This window comes from Octopus bimaculoides, chromosome 30, assembly GCF_046866305.1.
Source record: "Octopus bimaculoides isolate indiv1 chromosome 30, ASM4686630v1, whole genome shotgun sequence".
In the NCBI taxonomy this organism is placed as follows: domain Eukaryota; kingdom Metazoa; phylum Mollusca; class Cephalopoda; order Octopoda; family Octopodidae; genus Octopus; species Octopus bimaculoides.
The window spans coordinates 2198272-2218170 of NC_142957.1; the positions used below are offsets into that span (position 1 = coordinate 2198272).

Sequence of the window (19899 nt, forward strand, 5' to 3'; positions counted from 1 at the left end):
GCAATGTTTGCGATAAATAAGGAAGAGGAAGAGGAGGAGAAGAAGAAGAAGAAGAAGAAGAAGAAGAAGAAGAAGAAGAAGAAGAAGAAGAAGAAGAAGAAGAAGAAGAAGAAGAAGAAGAAGAAGAAGAAGAAGAAGAAGAAGAAGAAAATAATATATAGATATAGGAGGCCAAGAAAAAGGTAAAGTTAAATAGGAGAAATGTGGAAGAAAAGTAGAAGATGAAGACGATGAAGTAGAAAAAGAAGAGGTAAAAGAAGAAGAGGACGACAACAACAACAACAACAACAATAACAACAACCATAAGAAAAAGTAAGTGCACGTGCTGTAAGAGAGAAACGAATAGGTGGCTACTTATATATTCAACTTCTACATCTACAGATGGTATTATATCAGTGGTTCCGAAAGTTTCTCGAGCTGCTGCCCCCTTGACAACCAGGCCACATTCCTCGTGCCCCCATCCCAACTAACCATCACAAACATAGACTTCTTTCCGAAACAAATTCAAAGCAGCCTTGTTTCATAAATATAACTTAACCTAAAAAAATCTTGTTTTTAGATGAATCACCAGACGAATTATCAGGCCAATTTTTTCAAGAATCGCTACCCCATTATCACCCACTTTTCTTGAACACCTTCTTGGAACATTCTACTGCCCCCAGGGGGAAATACCTCTCACTTTCGGAATAAATATATTAGATAAATATACGAAAGTGAATGAAGAAAATGGAGATGAAGAAATGAAGAAAGAAAAAAATGAAGATTGAAAAGAGGATGAGAAGACGGTAAAGAACAGGAGGAAGGCTAAGATTAAAGACGGGAATGAAAAACGAAGGAGATGGTAAATCATATGATTTGAAAAATATAGTCAAATATAAACACGCCGCCACTCACATACATATGAGGGTACATATTACACTGTTATTGATAAGTTTTCATGAAGCATATATAAAATTCATGTTGTACGCACCCCATACACAATCAAAACAATATAACGTAAACATAGGATAGAATATCGCGTGGTTCTCCGTCGGTTACGACGATAAGTTTTCCAGTTGATCTGATCAACGGAATAGCCTGCTCGTGAAATTAACGTGCAAGTGGCTGAGCACTCCACAGATACATGTGCCCTTACCTTAGTTCTCAAGGAGGTTCAGCGTGACACAGATTGTGACAAGGCTGACCATTTTAAATACAGATGCAACAGAAACAGGAAGAAAGAGTGAGAGAAAGTTGTGGTGCAAGAATGCAGCAGGGTTCACCACCACACCCTGCCAGAGCCTCGAGGAGCTTTAGGTGTTTTTACTTAAGAAACAATCACAACGCCCGATTTGGGAATCGAAACCACGGTCCTACGACCGTGAGTCCATTGCCATAACCACTGGGCCATTGCGCCTCTACAGGACATAATATAAGAGTGGAAATAATAGAGAATTAAAGAGGAACCACAGGATATTAAGTGAATAAAAATATACATTCATGATTTATCAACAATTTTGATGAACTTACAATTCTTCCAAACTTAGAAGACCCTGGAATCTTCCTTTTTGAATATGCGAGATATTATTTTCCTGAAGATGTCTATAGGAGAAAAGTGTATATATAGTATAATGTATATATGATAAATGTATATATAGAAAATATTTTCAATAAGATATTAAATATTCTTTAAAATAGGATAATGGATGAGAGGATGGTTTACTATAAATAAAAAGGAACTGAAGATGATGAAGAAGAAGGATAAGATGAGGAAAAAGAGAAAGGAGAGGAAGGACAAGATGAATTTGGGATGTCAAGGGAAAAATAAGAGAAGCAGGTAAAGAATAAGGGGAAGGAGATGAAGGAGAGGAGCAGGAAGTAAAAGAAATGAAGACAGAGAAGAAGCAACGGAAGAGGAAGAACAAGAAAACAAAGAGGAAGAAAATGAAGAAGCAAAAGAATTTAAAAAGAAGAATTATACCAAGAAAAAGAGGCAAAACGAAGTGTAGAACGGTGGGAGGAGAAGGAAAAGAGAGGAAGAAGAGGAGGAGGAGAAAGAAGAAAAAGAAGAAAAAGAAGAGGAGGGTAACGATGAAGCAAGAGATGAACAATAAGAAGTGGAAGAAGAAAATTAAGAAGAAAAAGAAGTAAAAGCAGAAAAAGATGTAGATGCAAGAACAAAAAAGTAAAAGAAGAAATACGTGGAAGAAAAGTAGAAGGAAAAGAAAAAAAATGATGAAGAAGAAGAAGAAGAGAGGAAGACGAAAAAGAGTATAAGTACAACAAAAAGACCAATAAGTAGAAGAAATTGCAGGTGTTGTAAGCTGGTCACGTTTACAGAGAGAAACGAATAAGTGATTATATTTATATATTCTACATTTACATGTATAGGTTGTATTAGATCAGGCCACATTTCTAACACATTCCTAGATAAATAAACTAAAGTGAATAATGAAATTGGAAATGAATAGAAAAATCTGGAGGAAAACGGTGAAGAACAAGAGGAAAAAGAAAATTCAAGACGGGAATGAAAAACGAAGGAGGGGTAAAACATATGGATATGAATTATATAGTGAAATATGTATATGCCGCTACTCACATACACAGAAATATGCATATTACACTTCTGTTTATAAATTTTTATACCAACATATATAAAATCCCTGTTTTACGCATCTTCATACACAATAGAAGCATTGTAACGTACATATAGGGGCAGAATATGAGTAAGAGTGAGAGGAATCGAAAATTAAGAAGAAATAAGAGGCTATTAAATGTATAGAAATATTACATTCATGAAGTAGTATCAACAAAATTAAACGAACTTACAATTTTTTTAAACTTGGAAGATCTCGGAAGCTTCTATTTTCTATATGCGAAATATTATTTTGCTGAAGATATCTACAGGAGAAAAGAAAGAGGGAAAGTGTTGATATATGAATTATTTGCAATAAGATATTAAATAAAGATTCTTTAAAATATGAGAATGGATGAGAGGAGGGATTGCGATAAATAAAGACAGGAAGAAGATACAAAAGATTATGAAGAAGAAACAGATGAAGTATTAGTAGAAGGTGAAGAAGATGTTGATGATGAATTTAAAGTAAAAGTTCAGCAACAAAAATGTGCAAGACAAACAGAAGTAGAAAGCAAATATGATGAAGAAGAGAGTAGAAGAAAGAGGAAAAGAAAAACAGCAACAACAAGTCAAAGAAATTGCACGTGGTGTAAGGTGGTGATGTTTACAGATGGAAACCAGTAGGTGATTATATTTATATATTCCACCTCTACATCTATAGGTTGTATTAGTTAAAGAAGCTAAATTGAATGAAGAATTTGGATATGAATATAAAAATTTAGAGGAAGAGACACTAAAAACAATGGGAAAAAGTTCATGACAGGAATAAAAAACGAAATAAGTAGTAAAATATATGGATGCAAATTATATAGTCAAATATATATAAGCTGCCACTCACATACAGGGTGGAGAAGCAAAAGTTGGAAAATAATAGATTATTCACCAAATTGTTTATATTACAACAATCAGCAACCTGAAATAAATGTAATTTTGACACAAGTATATAAAGAATTATTCTAGAGAATTAGTTTATTCAATATGTCTGTCTTCATTGTTCACCACAGCCGTCACACGCCGCCTGAAGGCGTTACAACTTTTCATGATGAAATACTCAGTCATGTTGTCCCAACCTGCCCTTAGGATTTGCTTAAAATGATCAAGTCTTGGATGCGAAGTTCTGTTGGCAGAGTGCTCCAATTTGCTCCATACGATAAAGTCCAGGGAGTTGAAGCCTGGACAGGAAGAAAGCTAGAGGTTGGCAGTCCAAAAGTCGGCGAAGTTTTCTTCGTAGACTTTCTGTACTTTCTTCGCCGTATGAGCAGGAGAACCATCTTAGGTCCACACATAATTTCCGTTGAGGTAGTTAGACTTCAGCCAAGGCAAATCCTTATGCCGCAGGACTTTTTAATAAACGTCATCCTCGCACATTCCTCCTCAGACTTGAAGAAATGGAGAGGCATCTGTGTTCCGTTAGACGCCACGACTCCCAGTATAATGACATGAGCTGGAGGCGGGCGTGGTCCTAAAGATGCCCTTTCCTTCAGAAGATGACTTAGAAATGCATCGATCATTGCAATGTTTTAAAACAGCAACAACGGTAAAGATAATTTCATCTGAAAGGATTTTGACGGTTTGTCCATTGTGCTTCAGGTATTGCAAAATGTTTTTGGCCCTTTCACGCATTTTAGCTTTTATTGCATGAGTCAATAGGTGTTTCGGGGTCCTCACGTATGACCCCAAATGGAAAGCAATGTGTACAACTCTTATGTCCATGGACAGACTTCTTATAGGTGTCGTTGCGTCTTCCGAAATTTTTGCATTGAGATATTTAAGAAATGCATTATCCCGTTTTTTATTTGTTTCCACTTCTTTACTTCCTCTTGATGCCTCCAATATCCAGCATTCAGTTCTTAATGTTGACGAAAGTGCTCACAGAAGCCCAACAATCTTAGCAATGCGTCTAATTGCAACCCCAACATGAAACAAATCTGATATGCGTTGCCTCTTGGCTTCCTAAGTGGACATATTAGATCGTATGGCTGGAGCTTTTGCTTAAATTAACTCTATATACCTCCACCCTGAAATAGAAAACAATATTTTAGTATTTACGCTCAAGAATATATGAAAAATAAGGCATACAAAATATTCCAAGATTTGCTTCCCCACCCTGTACATATGAATATATATATTGCTCTTCTATTGATAAGTTTTCAGGAAAATATATATATAATCCTTATTGTAGGCATTCTCATACGCCATCACAGCAATATAGCGTAAATGTAGAGAAAGAATATAAGTAAGGGTGAAACCAATAAAGTAAAGAGAAAGGATAGGACATTACATGTATAGAAATATTACATCCATCAAGTAGAGTCAGCAAAATTAAACAAACTTACAATTCCTCCAAACTTGGTAGACCTTGGAAAATTCCTCTTTCAATATGGTAAATATTATTTTGCTGAAGATATCTATAGGAGAAAAGAAAGAAGATAAGTTTTGATATAGAATATATTTGTCATGCGATATTAAATGAAGATTCTTTAAAATAGAATATTGCATGAGAAATGATTGCGATAAATATGGAGGAGGAGAAGAAGAAGAAGAAGAAGAAGAAGAAGAAGAAGAAGAAGAAGAAGAAGAAGAAGAAGAAGAAGAAGAAGAAGAAGAAGAATTTGGTGTGAAAGAGGGGAAATAATGGAGGAAACTGGTAAAGCTGATGTAGTTGAAGAAGTAGAAGATGAAGAATAGGCAGAAGAAAAGGAAGGACAAGAAGACAAAAAGGAAAGACAGAGAAGAAGAAACAGAAGACAGAAGAGAAGAAAAAGAAAAGAACGAAGATGAAGAAGCAAAACAATTAAAAATAAGAAATAAAAAGAAGAATAAATTCAAGAAGTGACAAAAGGTGACGCAGAGCGGTGGGAGGAGGAGCAGGCAGTGAGGAAGAAAAAGAAGAATAATAAGAAGGATAAAAAGAAGAGGAAGGGAAAGAAGAAAAAGAAGATGACGCAAGAGATGATCAATAAGAAGTAGAAGAAGATAAAGAAGAAGAAAAAGAGGAAGAAGAAGAAGAAGATGAAGAAGAAGATTAAGCGAAAGAAAGGAAAGAGAGGAAACAAGAAAACAAGGAACACTATGTAAAAGAAGTCAAAGAGAAAGATCAGCAACAATAGCAACAACAACAACAACGAGAAAAAGTACAAGGACAAGAACACCAAGAACAAGAAGAACACAGCGACAAGCACGATAAGAACAACAGCAAGCATCATTTCAAAAGAATAAGAATGAAAATACAAAGAAATACAAAAAGAAAAAGAAAAACACACGGAGAACAAAAACAGGAGGAAGAAGAAAAGAAAGAAGAAGAAGGAGAAGAAAATGAAGGAGGAGAAGAAGAAGAAGAAGAAGAAGAAGAAGAAGAAGAAGAAGGAGGAGGAGGAGGATGAGGAGAAGGAGAGGAAGGAGGAAGATAAGAAGAAGAAGATGAAGAAGAAGAAGAAGAAGAAGAAGAAGAAGAAGAAGAAGAAGAAGAAGAATAGAAGAAGGAGAATAGAAGAAGGAGAATAGAAGAAGAATAGAAGAAGGAATTGAAAAAGCACACGAATGAATAAAAAGAAAAAAAGTAGAAATAGAGAATTTAGAAAAAGACGAAGAAATACAAGAAGGAAGGAGGTAGAAGAAGCGGAGGACGAGAGAAGAAGTGTATGAGTGGGAGGAGGAAAGAAGAAGGGGCATGAGTGGTATAAGTAATAACAAAATTACGCGAGCTTACAATTCCTTTAAACTTGAAAGTCCCAGGAAGCTTCCTCTTTCAATATGGAAAATATCATTTTGATAAAGATATCTATAGGGGTAAAAAAAAGGATAAGGGTTTACATTGAAAATATTTGCAATAAGATATCAATAAAAGATTTTTAAAATAGGAGATTCTTTAAATGGAGGAGAAGAAGGATTGTGATAAATAAGGAGGAAGAGGAGGAGGAGGAGGAGGAGAAGACAGTCGTAATTGAGGAAGAAAATAAACTATGCTGGATCATAGATATAGCATGCCCAACTGACTACAAGGTATGCGATGAGGAAGAAAGAAATGTCGAGAGATATGACGGGTTAGCTTGGGAAATTAAGCAGTTGTGGTCGATGAAAAAGGTAGCAGTAGTACCAATAATTGCTGGAGCCATGGGAACAGTGAGCAAAAATCTCGAGAAGTACGCGGAAGAAATAGGGGCTGCAATAAAAGTGGAGTACTTGTAGAAAACAGCACTGCTTGGAACCGTTTGAATACTCCGGAAGATGCTCGAAAAATAGATGTTACCTTAGTTCACTGGTAGTGAAATGCTGGCACCGTAGTACATTTCCAGCGTTAGAAGCTGTGCAATAATAATAATAATAACAACAACAACAACAACAATAATAATAATGATGATGATGATGATAATGATGATGATGATAATGATAATAATAAATACAAATACAAACAAGAAATTATACTACCTAATAAAGAAGAAGAAGAAGAAGAAGAAGAAGAAGAAGAAGAAACAAAACCTATAAAACAAATGAAATCCAAACTAAAACTAGAACAGTAACGGACCATGATAAAGCGATGGCAAGAAAAGCCCCTACATGGTAAATACTGGGGCTAAACTAAATGCAAAAGAAATAGACAGAGAAAAATCCCAGCAATGGCTGAGAAGCTCAGGACTCAAAGCAGAGACTGAAGGATTTTTATTTGCTGCACAAGAAATTACCAAAAATCATATAATGTAAAGAAACATAACAAGTAACTGCAGAATATGTGGCGATGCACAAGAAACAATAAATCATATTATCTTTGGCTGCCCAGACCTGGCTAAGAAGGAATATATTCACAGACAGGACAGAGCTGGGACCTATATACACTGGAAGCTATGCCAACACTATGGAATAACAGCAGAAAAAGATGGTATAAACACACGCCAGAAAAGGTCACAGAAACAATTCCAATCATTGTAGGTGCCTTAGGTATAATAAAAAAATATTCAGACAAATACATAACAAAACACCAGGACTTACAAATATATATAACATACAGAACATTGCACTACTGGGCACTGCACACATCCTACGCAAAACACTTTCAATGCAGTAACCATAAGAGCACCACAGCAAACCACAGCACATACCCAAGGCATACAGAGCTGCGCTCGGTAGTGAAGTGAAAGCACGTTATAAAAATAAAACTACTGAATAATAATATTAGCAATAATAATAATAATAATAATAATAATAATAATAATAATAATAATAATAATAATAATGTAATACTGTAATGAAAACACTGCTCTGCCACGATGCTGCTTTGCTATAATACTAACAGTACAACGCCAAATAAATTTAGTTAAACATTTATTCTTCCTTTTTTCATTTTTCTCTTTTTTGTTTATCTTCTCCATATATTTCTATCTTTGCTACTGTAATGAAAAAACTCCTTTGCCATGAGGCGGATGCGAACCCACCGTCTCCTCCCCGTATTCAAATTGCGAGGCAATTCTTTTTTTATCTTTTGCTTTCAGTCGGAACGACGGTGACTAAGCTGGTAACTCTGCAGAACTTGCTCTGTGAGGAGGGCATATGATTCTTGCTATTTTGACACCCAACAGGAAGAAAAACAAGACCTGTATAAAGGCTAATGAACTCTTACGAGGCAGTGGCCACCAAAATAGCATATACCTAAGAAGCAGAAGCAATCATAACACTTGAGCACTCCTACTAGGAGATGAAAACTTCAAAAATTAAACCAGGATTATAGGAATCTTATATTCGAGGGTGGAGATCCTGTCAGTATTGGTGTCACGGGAAAAGTACTGGTGTCTGTGCAACCTAATATTCACTAAATCATCATGTGTGCTGAAATATCAAATAAAGATAGATATCAGAACGGTGTGAATGAGGCTGGAACATCTTATAAAAGTGTCTCGCCCGACGGATGCCCCACTGGTAAGCTGCGTGGGCCCAGTCGGCATCAAACAACTGCTAACAGAAGGTGAATAAAAGAAATGAATGTGGCTGTAATGGAGTGCTAATTTCTGGGTAATCCGAGAAATGAATGGCGTAATAATATTAATAATAATACGAAGAAGAAGAACGAGAAAAATAAGAGAAAAGTAGAAGGGAAAGAAGAAAAAAAAGGAAGACGTAGGAGAAGATGGAGTAGAAGACGAAGAGATAAAGTAGACGACAATGAAGTGCAGATGAAGTGAAAGAAAAAGAAGAAAACCACAAGAGGGGAAGAAAATAAAAAGGAGAATTATAAGATGGCAATTACAAAGAATGAAATAGTTGTGAGAGAATATAAGTAGAAAATGGAGTAGAGGAGAGAAGAAGCAACTTGAGAATATATCAAATATTTATAAATATATCTTCAGTGAAAGAGTAACTGGGAAAGTGTTATAAATTTCAAGTGCTGGAAGCTGGTACATTTTACAACGAGAAAGAAAGATGTAACTTATAAGTATCTATATTTTTCACTTCTCCATCTTCATGTTACTGCATTAGATAAATAACCTGAATTGAATGAAGAAGTCGGAGATTAAGAGAAGACGAATAGAAATGAATAGAAGATGGAAAAGAACAAGAAGTTTAAAAGAAGACGAAATATGCATATAAAAGATATATTCACATGTACATGAAAATACATACATTTCTATAAATAAGTTTTGATGCAGACATATATATATATATATATATATATATATATATATATATATATATATATATAAACCCATCTGTACTCGTCATCACAAACAAACAGATATAATACCAATCACGGGACAATATAATTCAGAGTGATAAAAAATAGAGAGGGAAAGAGAAACGAGGTACATTTGTATTATTGTAGCAACAAAAAGGAAAAAAACTTACAATATATGTAGCCTAGAAAGACCTTGGAAGCTTGCTTCTCCAATTATCGAAATGACATTTCTGTGAATATATCTGTAGCAGTAAAGAACAGTGGTAATAGTTGTTATGGAAAAGTTTTACCATAAAACATTGCGGAACGTGTATCTATACTATAAAAGGCAAATCTACTCTGTGTGTGTGTGTGTATGTTTAAAATTCATACATTTACACAATTCAAAATTTCTTCGATTAAACAATCGCAATTAATATTCTAAATACAATAAGGTAGGTCACTGCGTCATTTTTTCACTCCAAATATTTCCTAATAATGAATAAAATCCGTAAAACTACAGGAGTAAACATTTTCTCCCTAATAAAATCTAATTTCCTCTTTCTAATACAAATCCTTTCAACTCCTACTTTCTCTTAATGAACCTTTACGAAAAATCCAACAACAAATACAAAAATAAAGGAAGGAGAAAAAGAAAACTATTCCAGTATCAAATCACATTTCGATACTGTAATGACAGATACTAAAAGTACATACAAAATTACTTTGCCCCTCAAAAATTAATTATTTCTATTCCTCTTACACATCGTTTCAATTGCTACTTTCTCTCATGAACGATCCAAGAAAAAAGACAAAGAAATGAAGGGGAGTGAGAGTCAAATAAACAGACACACTGCCAATAATACGTAAATACACACATATATGTGTACCTATGGTTACCAATGACCTCATTCTAATTGGCGGGAATTATAAGGTTACTTTCCATTTCTAACACGGTCATTTACCAGCGAGACATCTTTCTCAAATACGATCAACAAACATTTATTCCCTACAAACTGTGAGCATTTTTTTAAAATCTTTTCGTAAATCTTGAGATTAACACCCGCATCATTACCTACCTAACCCTAACAAACCCTAACCTTAACACTGTAGTGAAAATCGTACGGGTGTTAATCTGAAAATTTAACAATCTTTTTTAAAACACTTACTTGCTAACATCTTTTTTATTTAGTGTGTGTGTTGCCCATATATATATACACTTAAGACTTAGTTGTCGGTTGGGAGTTTGATCGGCAGAGATCATTATTATTATTATTATTTATTTATTATTATTATTTAAATTTTTTCCAACTACGTCGGCTTCGGACAGGTGGAGAATAGTCGATTATATTGACCCCTGTGTTCAACTGATACTTATTTTTTAGACCCCGAAAGGATGAAAGGCAAAGTCAACTTCGGCGGAATTTGAACTCACACACTCATACATACAAATATCTGTCATTCTCTTCCAAATACGATCGACAGTCAAACATTTATTCCTTACAAACTGAATTTTTTAAATATCTTTCTTGAAACGCATTTACTTACTACTATATATAGACCCAGAATACACATTAATACACACATACATACAAATACCTGTCATTTTTTTTATTTAGTGTGTGTGTGTGTTGCCCATCTTAATATATAATGCTGAAGTTCTGTACTTACTAACATTTTTTTATTTAGTGTGTATGCGTGTGTGTGTTGCCCATGTATATATACACTTAAGACTTAGTTGTGGGTTGGGAGTTTCATCGGCAGAGGTCATTATTATTATTATTCAGATTAACACCCGCACGATTTTCACTAGGGTGTTAGGGTTACGGTTTTTTGGTCAGGGTTACGGTTTTAGGGTTACGATGAGGGTTAGTCTTACGGTTACGGTTTTAGGGTTAGGGTTACGTAATCGTGCGGGTGTTAATCTGAAAAATCACCGAAATGTGAAAACTACCCACCCTCCCATCTGTTATAACTTTTGTTGTTCTGTTTAATATGTACATAGATTATGCCTCCGTTTAAAAAGACAGCAACAGACTGCAGCAATTCACCACATTCCAGAAGTTACTTTGAACATAATGCAAAACGGTGCATCATTATCTACTGCCCAATCTGATAGAATTCTGACAGAACTGTGTAGCAACAGATCGCCAGCAATTGCTTCATCAGAAATTGCCGTCCTATCTCCTGCGAAAAGGAATTACCCTGCTATGTGTAATCAAGGCAGCGCAAAAAGTTGTTTTGCATAAACGTTTGTATAGCCAATTAGACGGATGAAATTTACGTACACTTAATAATGTTACACAAAACAGCCTTCAGACTTCCCCTATTAATTTAGTCTTTTGAATTATGAACATATTTACATCATAAGGGTTTTTTCATTGTAAGGCTTTCTTTTTTAGTTGATTTTCACCTAGCAAGACTTATCGTAGATGGCGTAATAAGTCTCACCCGGACAACGTCGGGTTATACTGCTAGTTTGAAATAAAACAGACGACGGCAAGACTAATTATGGTAAACGAGAAGGACAAGAAAAAAGGAAAACAACAAGTTGTAGAAGGAGAAAAACAAGGAAAGAAAGAAGAAAAAGAAGAAAGAAAGGATTCCAAGCAGAAGAAGAGAGGACTCCAAGAAGAGGAAAATAAATTTAGAACAAGTAACAGAAAACGGAAAGAGAAAGAAATAAAATAATGAAAAAGTAAACAAAGAAGAAAAAGAAGAAGAAGATGAAAATGAAGAACAAGTGCAACAACGATAAACACAACAAAAAAAACACAGAAGGAAGTATAAAAAAGGAGGAAAAAGAGAAAGAAAGACGGGGAGAAAATAAATATGAAGAGAAACAAGCGGAGCAGGAAGATATTGATTTGAATAATAAATCGATGTCTATGATGATGATGATGATGTTGGTGTTGATGAAGAGGATGAGGAAGGGCGTAATGACAGGAATGATGCTCAAGCTGATGAGGATTATGGCAATAAAAATGCTGTCAATAATGATGATGACTATCATGATGGTAGTGATCTTGCTTACGTTAGTGATGATGATGATGATGATGGAGAGGATTATGAGGATTATGAAGATGATGATGAATTTTGAGGAAAAGAAAAGAAACGAAATGAAAGAAAGAAATGCAGAGGAAAAGGAAAGATAAGAAGAAGCGAGCGAAGGAAGAAAAAAGACATAAGAAATGCAGTTGCTGAAGAAGAAAACAGAAAGGTAAAAAAGTACATAAAAACGTAGAAATGTCGGTAAATTATCAGAAAGTGGAAAAGTCCAGTCATTCGATATACACCTGAAACTGCACAGCATCTGAAGAGTTTATTGCGAGAGAAATAGGAGTGAATTAATGAAACGACATTTTTGTTATTCCACAACACTAAAATAGTTTCTACATGTCGTCACAGCCATAAATTATTGATGAGATGATATCATTAATATACTTCGTAATCCTTACAATCATTCAAAGCTGTAAAATATGCTTTCTCAATTGTATATTGGAAGGAGTTCTACGTTCCATCATACTTTCGTTTCACTGACACATGCTAAACTGATACAGTTATACCTGTATATATTTATCTTTTACCTATTTTACTCATTAGATTCGGCCATGCTAGAACGCCACCTTGAAAGGTTTGAGTCGAATGTATCAACCCTGTAATTATTTTTGAAGGCTTGTTACTTATTTTATTGGGTTCTTTTGCCGAACCGTTACGCGAGGGCGTGGAGAAGAAAATAGACTCCAAGATACACATGTATGTATATACATGCATCATATGACAGACCTGATTCCGTTTCTTTGTACCAAATCCCCTGTAAAGGAATTGGTGCACCCGAAGAGGAAAATCCGGTACACGAGTCTTGAACTACGTGGTTTGCAACAATCTTCTTACTAAACAGTCACCTGTGTCTGTATATATATGCTTATGTGTGTGTACGTGTGTGAGTGTGTGCATGAGGGTACGTGTCTGTGTATGTGTGTGTGTTTGTGTAAATAAGAGTGCATATGATTGTGTGCGCGTATTTAGCCCAGAAATTTTCTGAAATAGTTCTTCAAAGAAAAACGAATTACTTTTTCAAATCTGAGTCCTAATAAATAGGTCATCCATAAATATTAATAAAAACAGGAGTGGCTGTGTGTTAAGTAGCTTGCTTACCAACCACATGATTCTGTGTTCAGTTCCACTGCGTGGCATCTTGGGCAAGTGTCTTCCACTATAGCCTCGGGCCGACCATAGCCTTGATAGTGGATTTGGTAGACGGAAACTGAAAGAAGCGCGTCGTATATATATATATATATATATATATATATATATATATATATATATATATATATATATATATATATATATATATATATATATATCTGTGTGTGTATATGCTTGTGTGTCTGTGTTGGTCCCCCAACATCACTTGACAACCGATGGTGGCGTGTTTACGTCCCCGTAACGTAGCGGTTTGGCAAAAGAGACCGATATAATAAGTATAAGGCTTACAAAGAATAAGTCCTGGGGTCGATTTGCTCGACTAAAGGCGCTGATCCAGCATGGCCGCAGGCAAATGACTGAAACAAGTAAAAGACTATCCCCTACGTGAAGTAAATCTCGATGAAAGTATATCACTCACACTTTCTCTTTGTGAGTGTTCATGTGAGTAAGGTATTTCGTTAGGGTATCAGAATGATTTTAAAACTATTTAAGACAATTATTAATAGCATCATTTTCGCTTAGTAAATATAATTTTTCTTCCAAAGACAAAGAGAAACACACACGGACACAAACGTACACACCATAGACACACAGATATAAACATACATGATTATATAAAACCATACTTTCATGCACAAAACATTTATTTATTCACACACAGAAAGACACATACAATTGTATACAACTTCAAACACTCACAAACGGAGATATAATGATGAAATATAAATTAGGAAGGCAGTGAGAGAGAGAGAGAGAGAGCAAGGGTAGTAAAGAGATGATATGAAATTTCTAGTGATATTACCTTCATAAATATTATCCACAAAAAATGAACTTACAATCTCTGTAAATTGGTAAGATCCTGGAAGATTCCACGGTCGATTTTCTTGATTTTATTATGGTTCAAACTTCTGTTGCATAAAATAGATTATAAAGGAAATAGTACAGGAAATTATTTAGTAAAACATTAAATTTGGAGATCTATGAAATAGAAAAGCGTGATAATGATAATGAGGTAGAGGAGCCATAGGAGGTGGTGGAGGAGAAGGGGAAGTATGAGGTGGGTAGGAAGTGAAGAGAGGAAGCAAGAGAAAAGGAGGAGGGGAAGAGAGGGATTGGGAGCAGGGAAGGAGGTGGAAGGAGATGATGATTATGATAATGATGGTGATGCTGAACATAAAGATAAATAATGAGGGAAGGAGAGGAGCAGGTGCGGAGGGGACGGGGTGGAGTGGAGTGGTGGAGGAGGAGGTGGAATAAAGAGGCGATACAATGGAAAAATGAGCGGACTAACGGAGATGAAGATAAACAAGACGTAGAAGAAAAATGTGTAAAAAGTAATAGTAGTAGTAGTAGTATTAGTAGTAGTAGTAGTAGTAGTAGTAGTAGTAGCAGCAGCAGCAGCAGTAGTAGTAGTAGTAGTAGCAGTAGTATTAGTAGTAGTAGCAGCAGCAGCAGCAGCAGCAGCAGTAGTAGTAGTAGTAGTAGTAGCAGAAGCTGAAGCAGCAGTAGGAGTAGTAGTAGCAGTAGTAGCTGTAGTACTAATACTAGCAGCAGTTCTAGTAGTAGTAGTATTGGTAGTAGTAGTAGTAGTAGTAGTAGTAGTAGTAGTAGTAGAAGAAGAAGAAGAAGAAGAAGAAGAAGAAGAAGAGGAAGGAGAAGGGGAGAAGGGGAGGAAAAGAAGTAGGAATGGAAGAAGAAAAATAGAAGTGGATGAAAAACAAGAAGAGAGACAAGAGAAACAAACGGAGGTTGAGTGTAGGAGAGGGGGGGAGAATGGGAGAAGGAGGTGAGGATGAGGGGAGAAGGAGGAGGTGGAGGGGAGAAGGAGGAGGAGGGGAACGGAGGGGGAGGGGAGAAGGAGGAGGATGGGGAGGATGGGGAGCATGAGGAGGAGGAGGAGGAGGAGGAGAAGGGGAGAAGGGGGGAGATGAGGAGGGGAGAAGGGGAGGGGAGAAGGGGAGGAGAGGAGGAGGAGGGGAGGAGGAGGGGAAGTGGGGAGGAGGGGAGGAGGAGGGGAGGAGGGGAGGAGGAGGGGAGGAGGGGAGGAGGAGGAGGGGAGGAGGAGGAGGGGAGGAGGAGGAGGGGAGGAGGAGGAGGGGAGGGGAGAAGGAGGAGGGGAGAAGGAGGAGGGGAGAAGGAGGAGGGGAGAAGGAGGAGGGGAGAAGGAGGAGGGGAGAAGGAGGAGGGGAGAAGGAGGAGGGGAGAAGGAGGAGAAGGAGGAAAATAAAATGAGACGTGGAAGAAAAAAAGGAGAAGCGGAAAAAGTAAAGACTGATAAAATATTAAAATTGTGTCGAGAATAAACTGAAGGACGGAATGTGAGAATGATAACCATGGTGATGATGATATGATGAGGAAGATGGTGATGATGGTGATTATGAAGTTAATGACGGTGATGGTGCGGAACGGTTTAAGCATGATGGTGATGACCATCTTAATGTCAATATCATCGAATAATCTCACGGTTTGGATGTTGATGTTGATAATAATTATTGATTAGGACAAGAAACACTAGTGATGAATATGTTGATGATGACGATAATACTGATGAAGACGTGATGATGATGTTGAAATGCATTGAGAAAAAGAAAGGAAAGGAAAGGAAAAGAAACAAAGAGATGAAGAAAGAAACAAAGAAAGTATTGAAGGAAGATGTGATTATGTAGGTGTGTTCATCTCAGAACGGTTCTGAAAATTTCTTCCTCGAGAAAAACGAATTCCTTTTTGAAATCTGAGTCTCATAGAATAGGTCATCCATAAATATTAATAAAAACTTATAATTACCTACGTAAAATATCTCTCGAAATGACACGTAACACACATATATAAACATTTATATTCACATAAAATGGACGAAACATTTATTCACTCAGACACATACACTCGTACGTATATTTTGTACGCACAAACAAATATATAATGACAGAATAGGAATTTGAAAAGCAGAGAGGAAAAGAAGATATGAAATCTCTAGTTATACTGCATTAATAAAAAAAAATATCGACAAAAACGGAACTTACAACATCCACAAACTGGTAAGATTTTGGAAGATTCCTCGTTCGATTTTCTTGATCTTATTATGATCCAAACTTCTGTTACATAAACCAGATTATAAAGGAAATTGTACAGAAAATTATTTGGTAAAACATTAAATTTGTTGTCATAGAATCAAATGAAAAAAAGGGTTATAACGGAGAAAAACGTGATGATGATGATGAAAAGAAGGAGGTTTGGATAGAGGAAGAGGTAATATGAGATGGGAAGGAGGCAGAGGGGAAGTTAGATAAGAGGCAGGGAAGAGAAGTAGGGGAGCATGGAAGGAGGGGAATTTGGAGGAGGGAAAAAAGACAGGTTGAGAGGACACGAGGAGGGAAAGACAGGATGAGGTGAAGAGAAAGTGGAAAAAAGAGACGATGCACATTGAGAAATTGTACGTAATAACGGAGGTGAAGGAAAAAGTCATAGGTGGCACAGATCTATAGAAGTGCAAGTAAATTATGATGAAACGAAAACGACGTATGAGAAATGGAAAAAGCAGTTGAAAAATTTTAATTGATGAGAGGAAATATATTATGAACATGAACGATGGAGAAGAAAATTGAGAAGAGAAAAGATGCAGGAATAAAATACATAGTACAAGGAAGAGGAGGAAAGTAGCAACGAGAATCACAATGTAGAAAAGAGGGAGAAGAAAATAAATATGAATATAAATAGTACGGTCACATATCTGCACATACACACAAGCATTTTCGCACAGAATATCAATCGCTGCTGTAGATACGCCCATACATACTAAACACAAATCCCTTCACAGACATACATTCAAACCCAATCAAATACTTTCACACAAAAATTGAGAGGGATGATATGAATTAGAGAAGAATAAAGCTGGAAGAAAAGTGTGATGTGAAGACAATAGGTATTCAGAATAATACTTGGAAGATATTGCTCATACCATAACCATGAAGATGTCCGTGATATGAAAGAGATTTGATAAGCAATTCTAATTCGGATAAATAATATATATTGTTAATATTGAGACTTAAAAATGACATTATGGAAAAGAAGAAAGATAACGACGAAGAAAAGGAGAAAGTAGAATAGGATGGCAATTATGAAGGCGGAGATAACAAAGGAAAATACTTAGTAGTAGTAGTATTAGTAGTAGTAGCAGTTGTAGTAGTGGCAGCAACAACAGCAGCAGGAGCAAAAAGAAGAGGGGGAGGAGAAGAAATAAATCATGATGATGATGCTAAACAAAAGTAAACAAGGAGAGAAAGAAAAAGGAGAAGAAGAGGAAGACAAAGTAGATGTAAAAGAAATGGAATTAGAAGGGGAAAAAGAAGAAAAGATGATGTGGAAAAAGAGCTGACAGTATTAGGTATGTGAATGAGTGGGTGTAGCAGTGTGTGTGTGTGTGTGTGTGTGTGTGTGGTTGCATGTGTATGTAGATGTAAGAGTCAATAGTGAGTCAGGGGCAGTCTTAAGGGTATGTGAATGTGTGGGTGTGACTGTTTGTTTATGCCTGTGAGTGTGTCGAAGTATACGTATGTGTGTGTATATATGTGCAAGTGTGCATGCGTTGTGTGTTTGTGTTGCGTGTGTGGAGTAGTGTCGAGTGCGAGGAGGTATATGTGCGTTCATGTGTGAGTGTGTGGGTGAGTTTATGTACGTGTTTGTGCGTGCGAGTGTATGTGTATGCATGAGAGGGAGATCGGGATGTGGTGGAGTGTGTGCTTACGCTGGTGTAGTCAATGGTATGGGTATCGCGTGCGGGCGGGCGGGCGTGTATGCTTGTGTGGTGGTAACTAGCTGGAGGCGACGGATGGCCTGCAGGATCTTCAGACGAAATGTAGGGTGGCGGAGTGGAAAGGGAGAGAAAGTTGGGAATCAATGTGGGAAGGAAAGAGGGAGGTAGTACGACCAATTTAGTACGAGCGCTGTAAAGGCAGTTTGGACAAGGATGGATGTGTATCCGCGAGGTATGAAGAAGAGAGGGAAATATTGGGATTGGGTCTCAAAGCCTAGTGCCGACTGCACAGGCATCGGAGGCGGAGGAACTGAGACAATGAAATAGTCCATTTGGTGTTGAAAGGATGGGAGAAGGAACGTTGAAGTAGAGGTAGAAGTCTGTGGGTTTAAAGAAGGTGGAGGTGGTGAGAGAGAGGGTAAGGGTATCAATGGCTAGTGTGATATCGTGGAAGTTTATGAAAGTATGAGAGATTTTCCTCTCTCTCTCTCTCTCTCTCTCTCTCTCTCTCTGTATATATATAATATGAAAGTCCTCTGAGTTTCCGTCTACAAAACTCAGAAAGTATAGGTCATCTCGAGGCTATAGCAGGAGTCATGCGCCAAATTTGTCACAGTGGTACTGAGATCTAAACCGTGTCGTCGAAGCGTCTTACTACATAACCATACCAATCCTAATATATATATATGCTTGTGTATGTATATGTGTGTTTGTGTGTGTATGTGTGTGTTTGTGTGTATATGTATGCGAATACATATATTCATACACAGCAAACATATATATTCACTCCATTTTCATACTTCAAAATATGTAACAGAAACTCAGAGATCTTAACGTAAAAACCTTTCTCTTTCATTTTCTCATGTTAAATTTTCTAACACTTTATGAAAGTACGTCTCTCGCACCATATGTGTCGGCATCTTTATCAGTGTCTGTGGGAATTATTTAAAACACAGTGTAAAATAATTGTTTTGATAACGTAATTTACTGTTAATAATTATGATTTTCTTAAACACATATACACACACCAATATACACGAATATACACGCGTGCAGACAGAAAAGGAAAGACACATATTCACATAAATTCATACTCCCATACACAATATGTCGAAAATAAGTTAGGGAGAGATGGAGAAACAGAGCGAGAAGAAAGAGAAGATATATAATTTCTAGAGATATCACATTAATAAAATATTAACGACAAAAATTTAACTTACAATCTCTGTAAAGTGGTAAGGTTGTGAAAGATTCTGCGATCGATTTTGTCGATCTTATTATTAGTGAGATATCTGTAACATATATAAAAGAAATAGTAAACGAAAGTTTTCTGATAAAATATTTAATCTTTAATCTTAAAATCAGATGAATAACAAGGGACAGTGAAAGACAAAAACTTAATGATGATTATGATGATAATAATGATAGATGAAAGAGGGAATACAGAATCAGAAATTGATAGTGATATAGAAAACAGTTAAAAAATGATTCCTAGAACATACAATTTTAAAGAAATGGAAACTGATGAAACGAAACATAAGTATCAAAATTTGAAAATGTAGTTGAAACATATTTTGAGAAGAGTTGATGAACATGGTAAATGTAAAGGACAATTGTGAAGAAGAAGAAGAAGAAGAAGAAGAAGAAGAAGAAGAAGAAGAAGAAGAAGAAGAAGAAGAA

At 36.2% G+C, this 19899-nt stretch overlaps 1 protein-coding gene across 7 annotated transcripts in view; it reads right to left on the minus strand.

Moving 5' to 3' along the window:
* The window catches only part of LOC106876916 (uncharacterized), a 100011-nt gene that overhangs the window by 37525 nt on the left and 42587 nt on the right, over nucleotides 1-19899 (minus strand). For 3 of the 7 annotated variants that reach the window (XM_089346151.1, XM_089346149.1, XM_089346150.1), the window contains 8 exons: nucleotides 19440-19511; nucleotides 16490-16561; nucleotides 14306-14377; nucleotides 9452-9523; nucleotides 6327-6398; nucleotides 4954-5025; nucleotides 2809-2880; nucleotides 1510-1581 (listed from right to left, as the gene is read on the minus strand). In XM_089346151.1, the coding sequence (XP_089202277.1) occupies nucleotides 1510-1581; nucleotides 2809-2880; nucleotides 4954-5025; nucleotides 6327-6398; nucleotides 9452-9523; nucleotides 14306-14377; nucleotides 16490-16561; nucleotides 19440-19511 (576 nt within the window). The remainder of the gene's footprint in view (nucleotides 1-1509; nucleotides 1582-2808; nucleotides 2881-4953; nucleotides 5026-6326; nucleotides 6399-9451; nucleotides 9524-14305; nucleotides 14378-16489; nucleotides 16562-19439; nucleotides 19512-19899) is intronic. The other 4 variants (XM_089346154.1, XM_089346152.1, XM_089346153.1 and 1 more) reach the window with 2 other exon arrangements.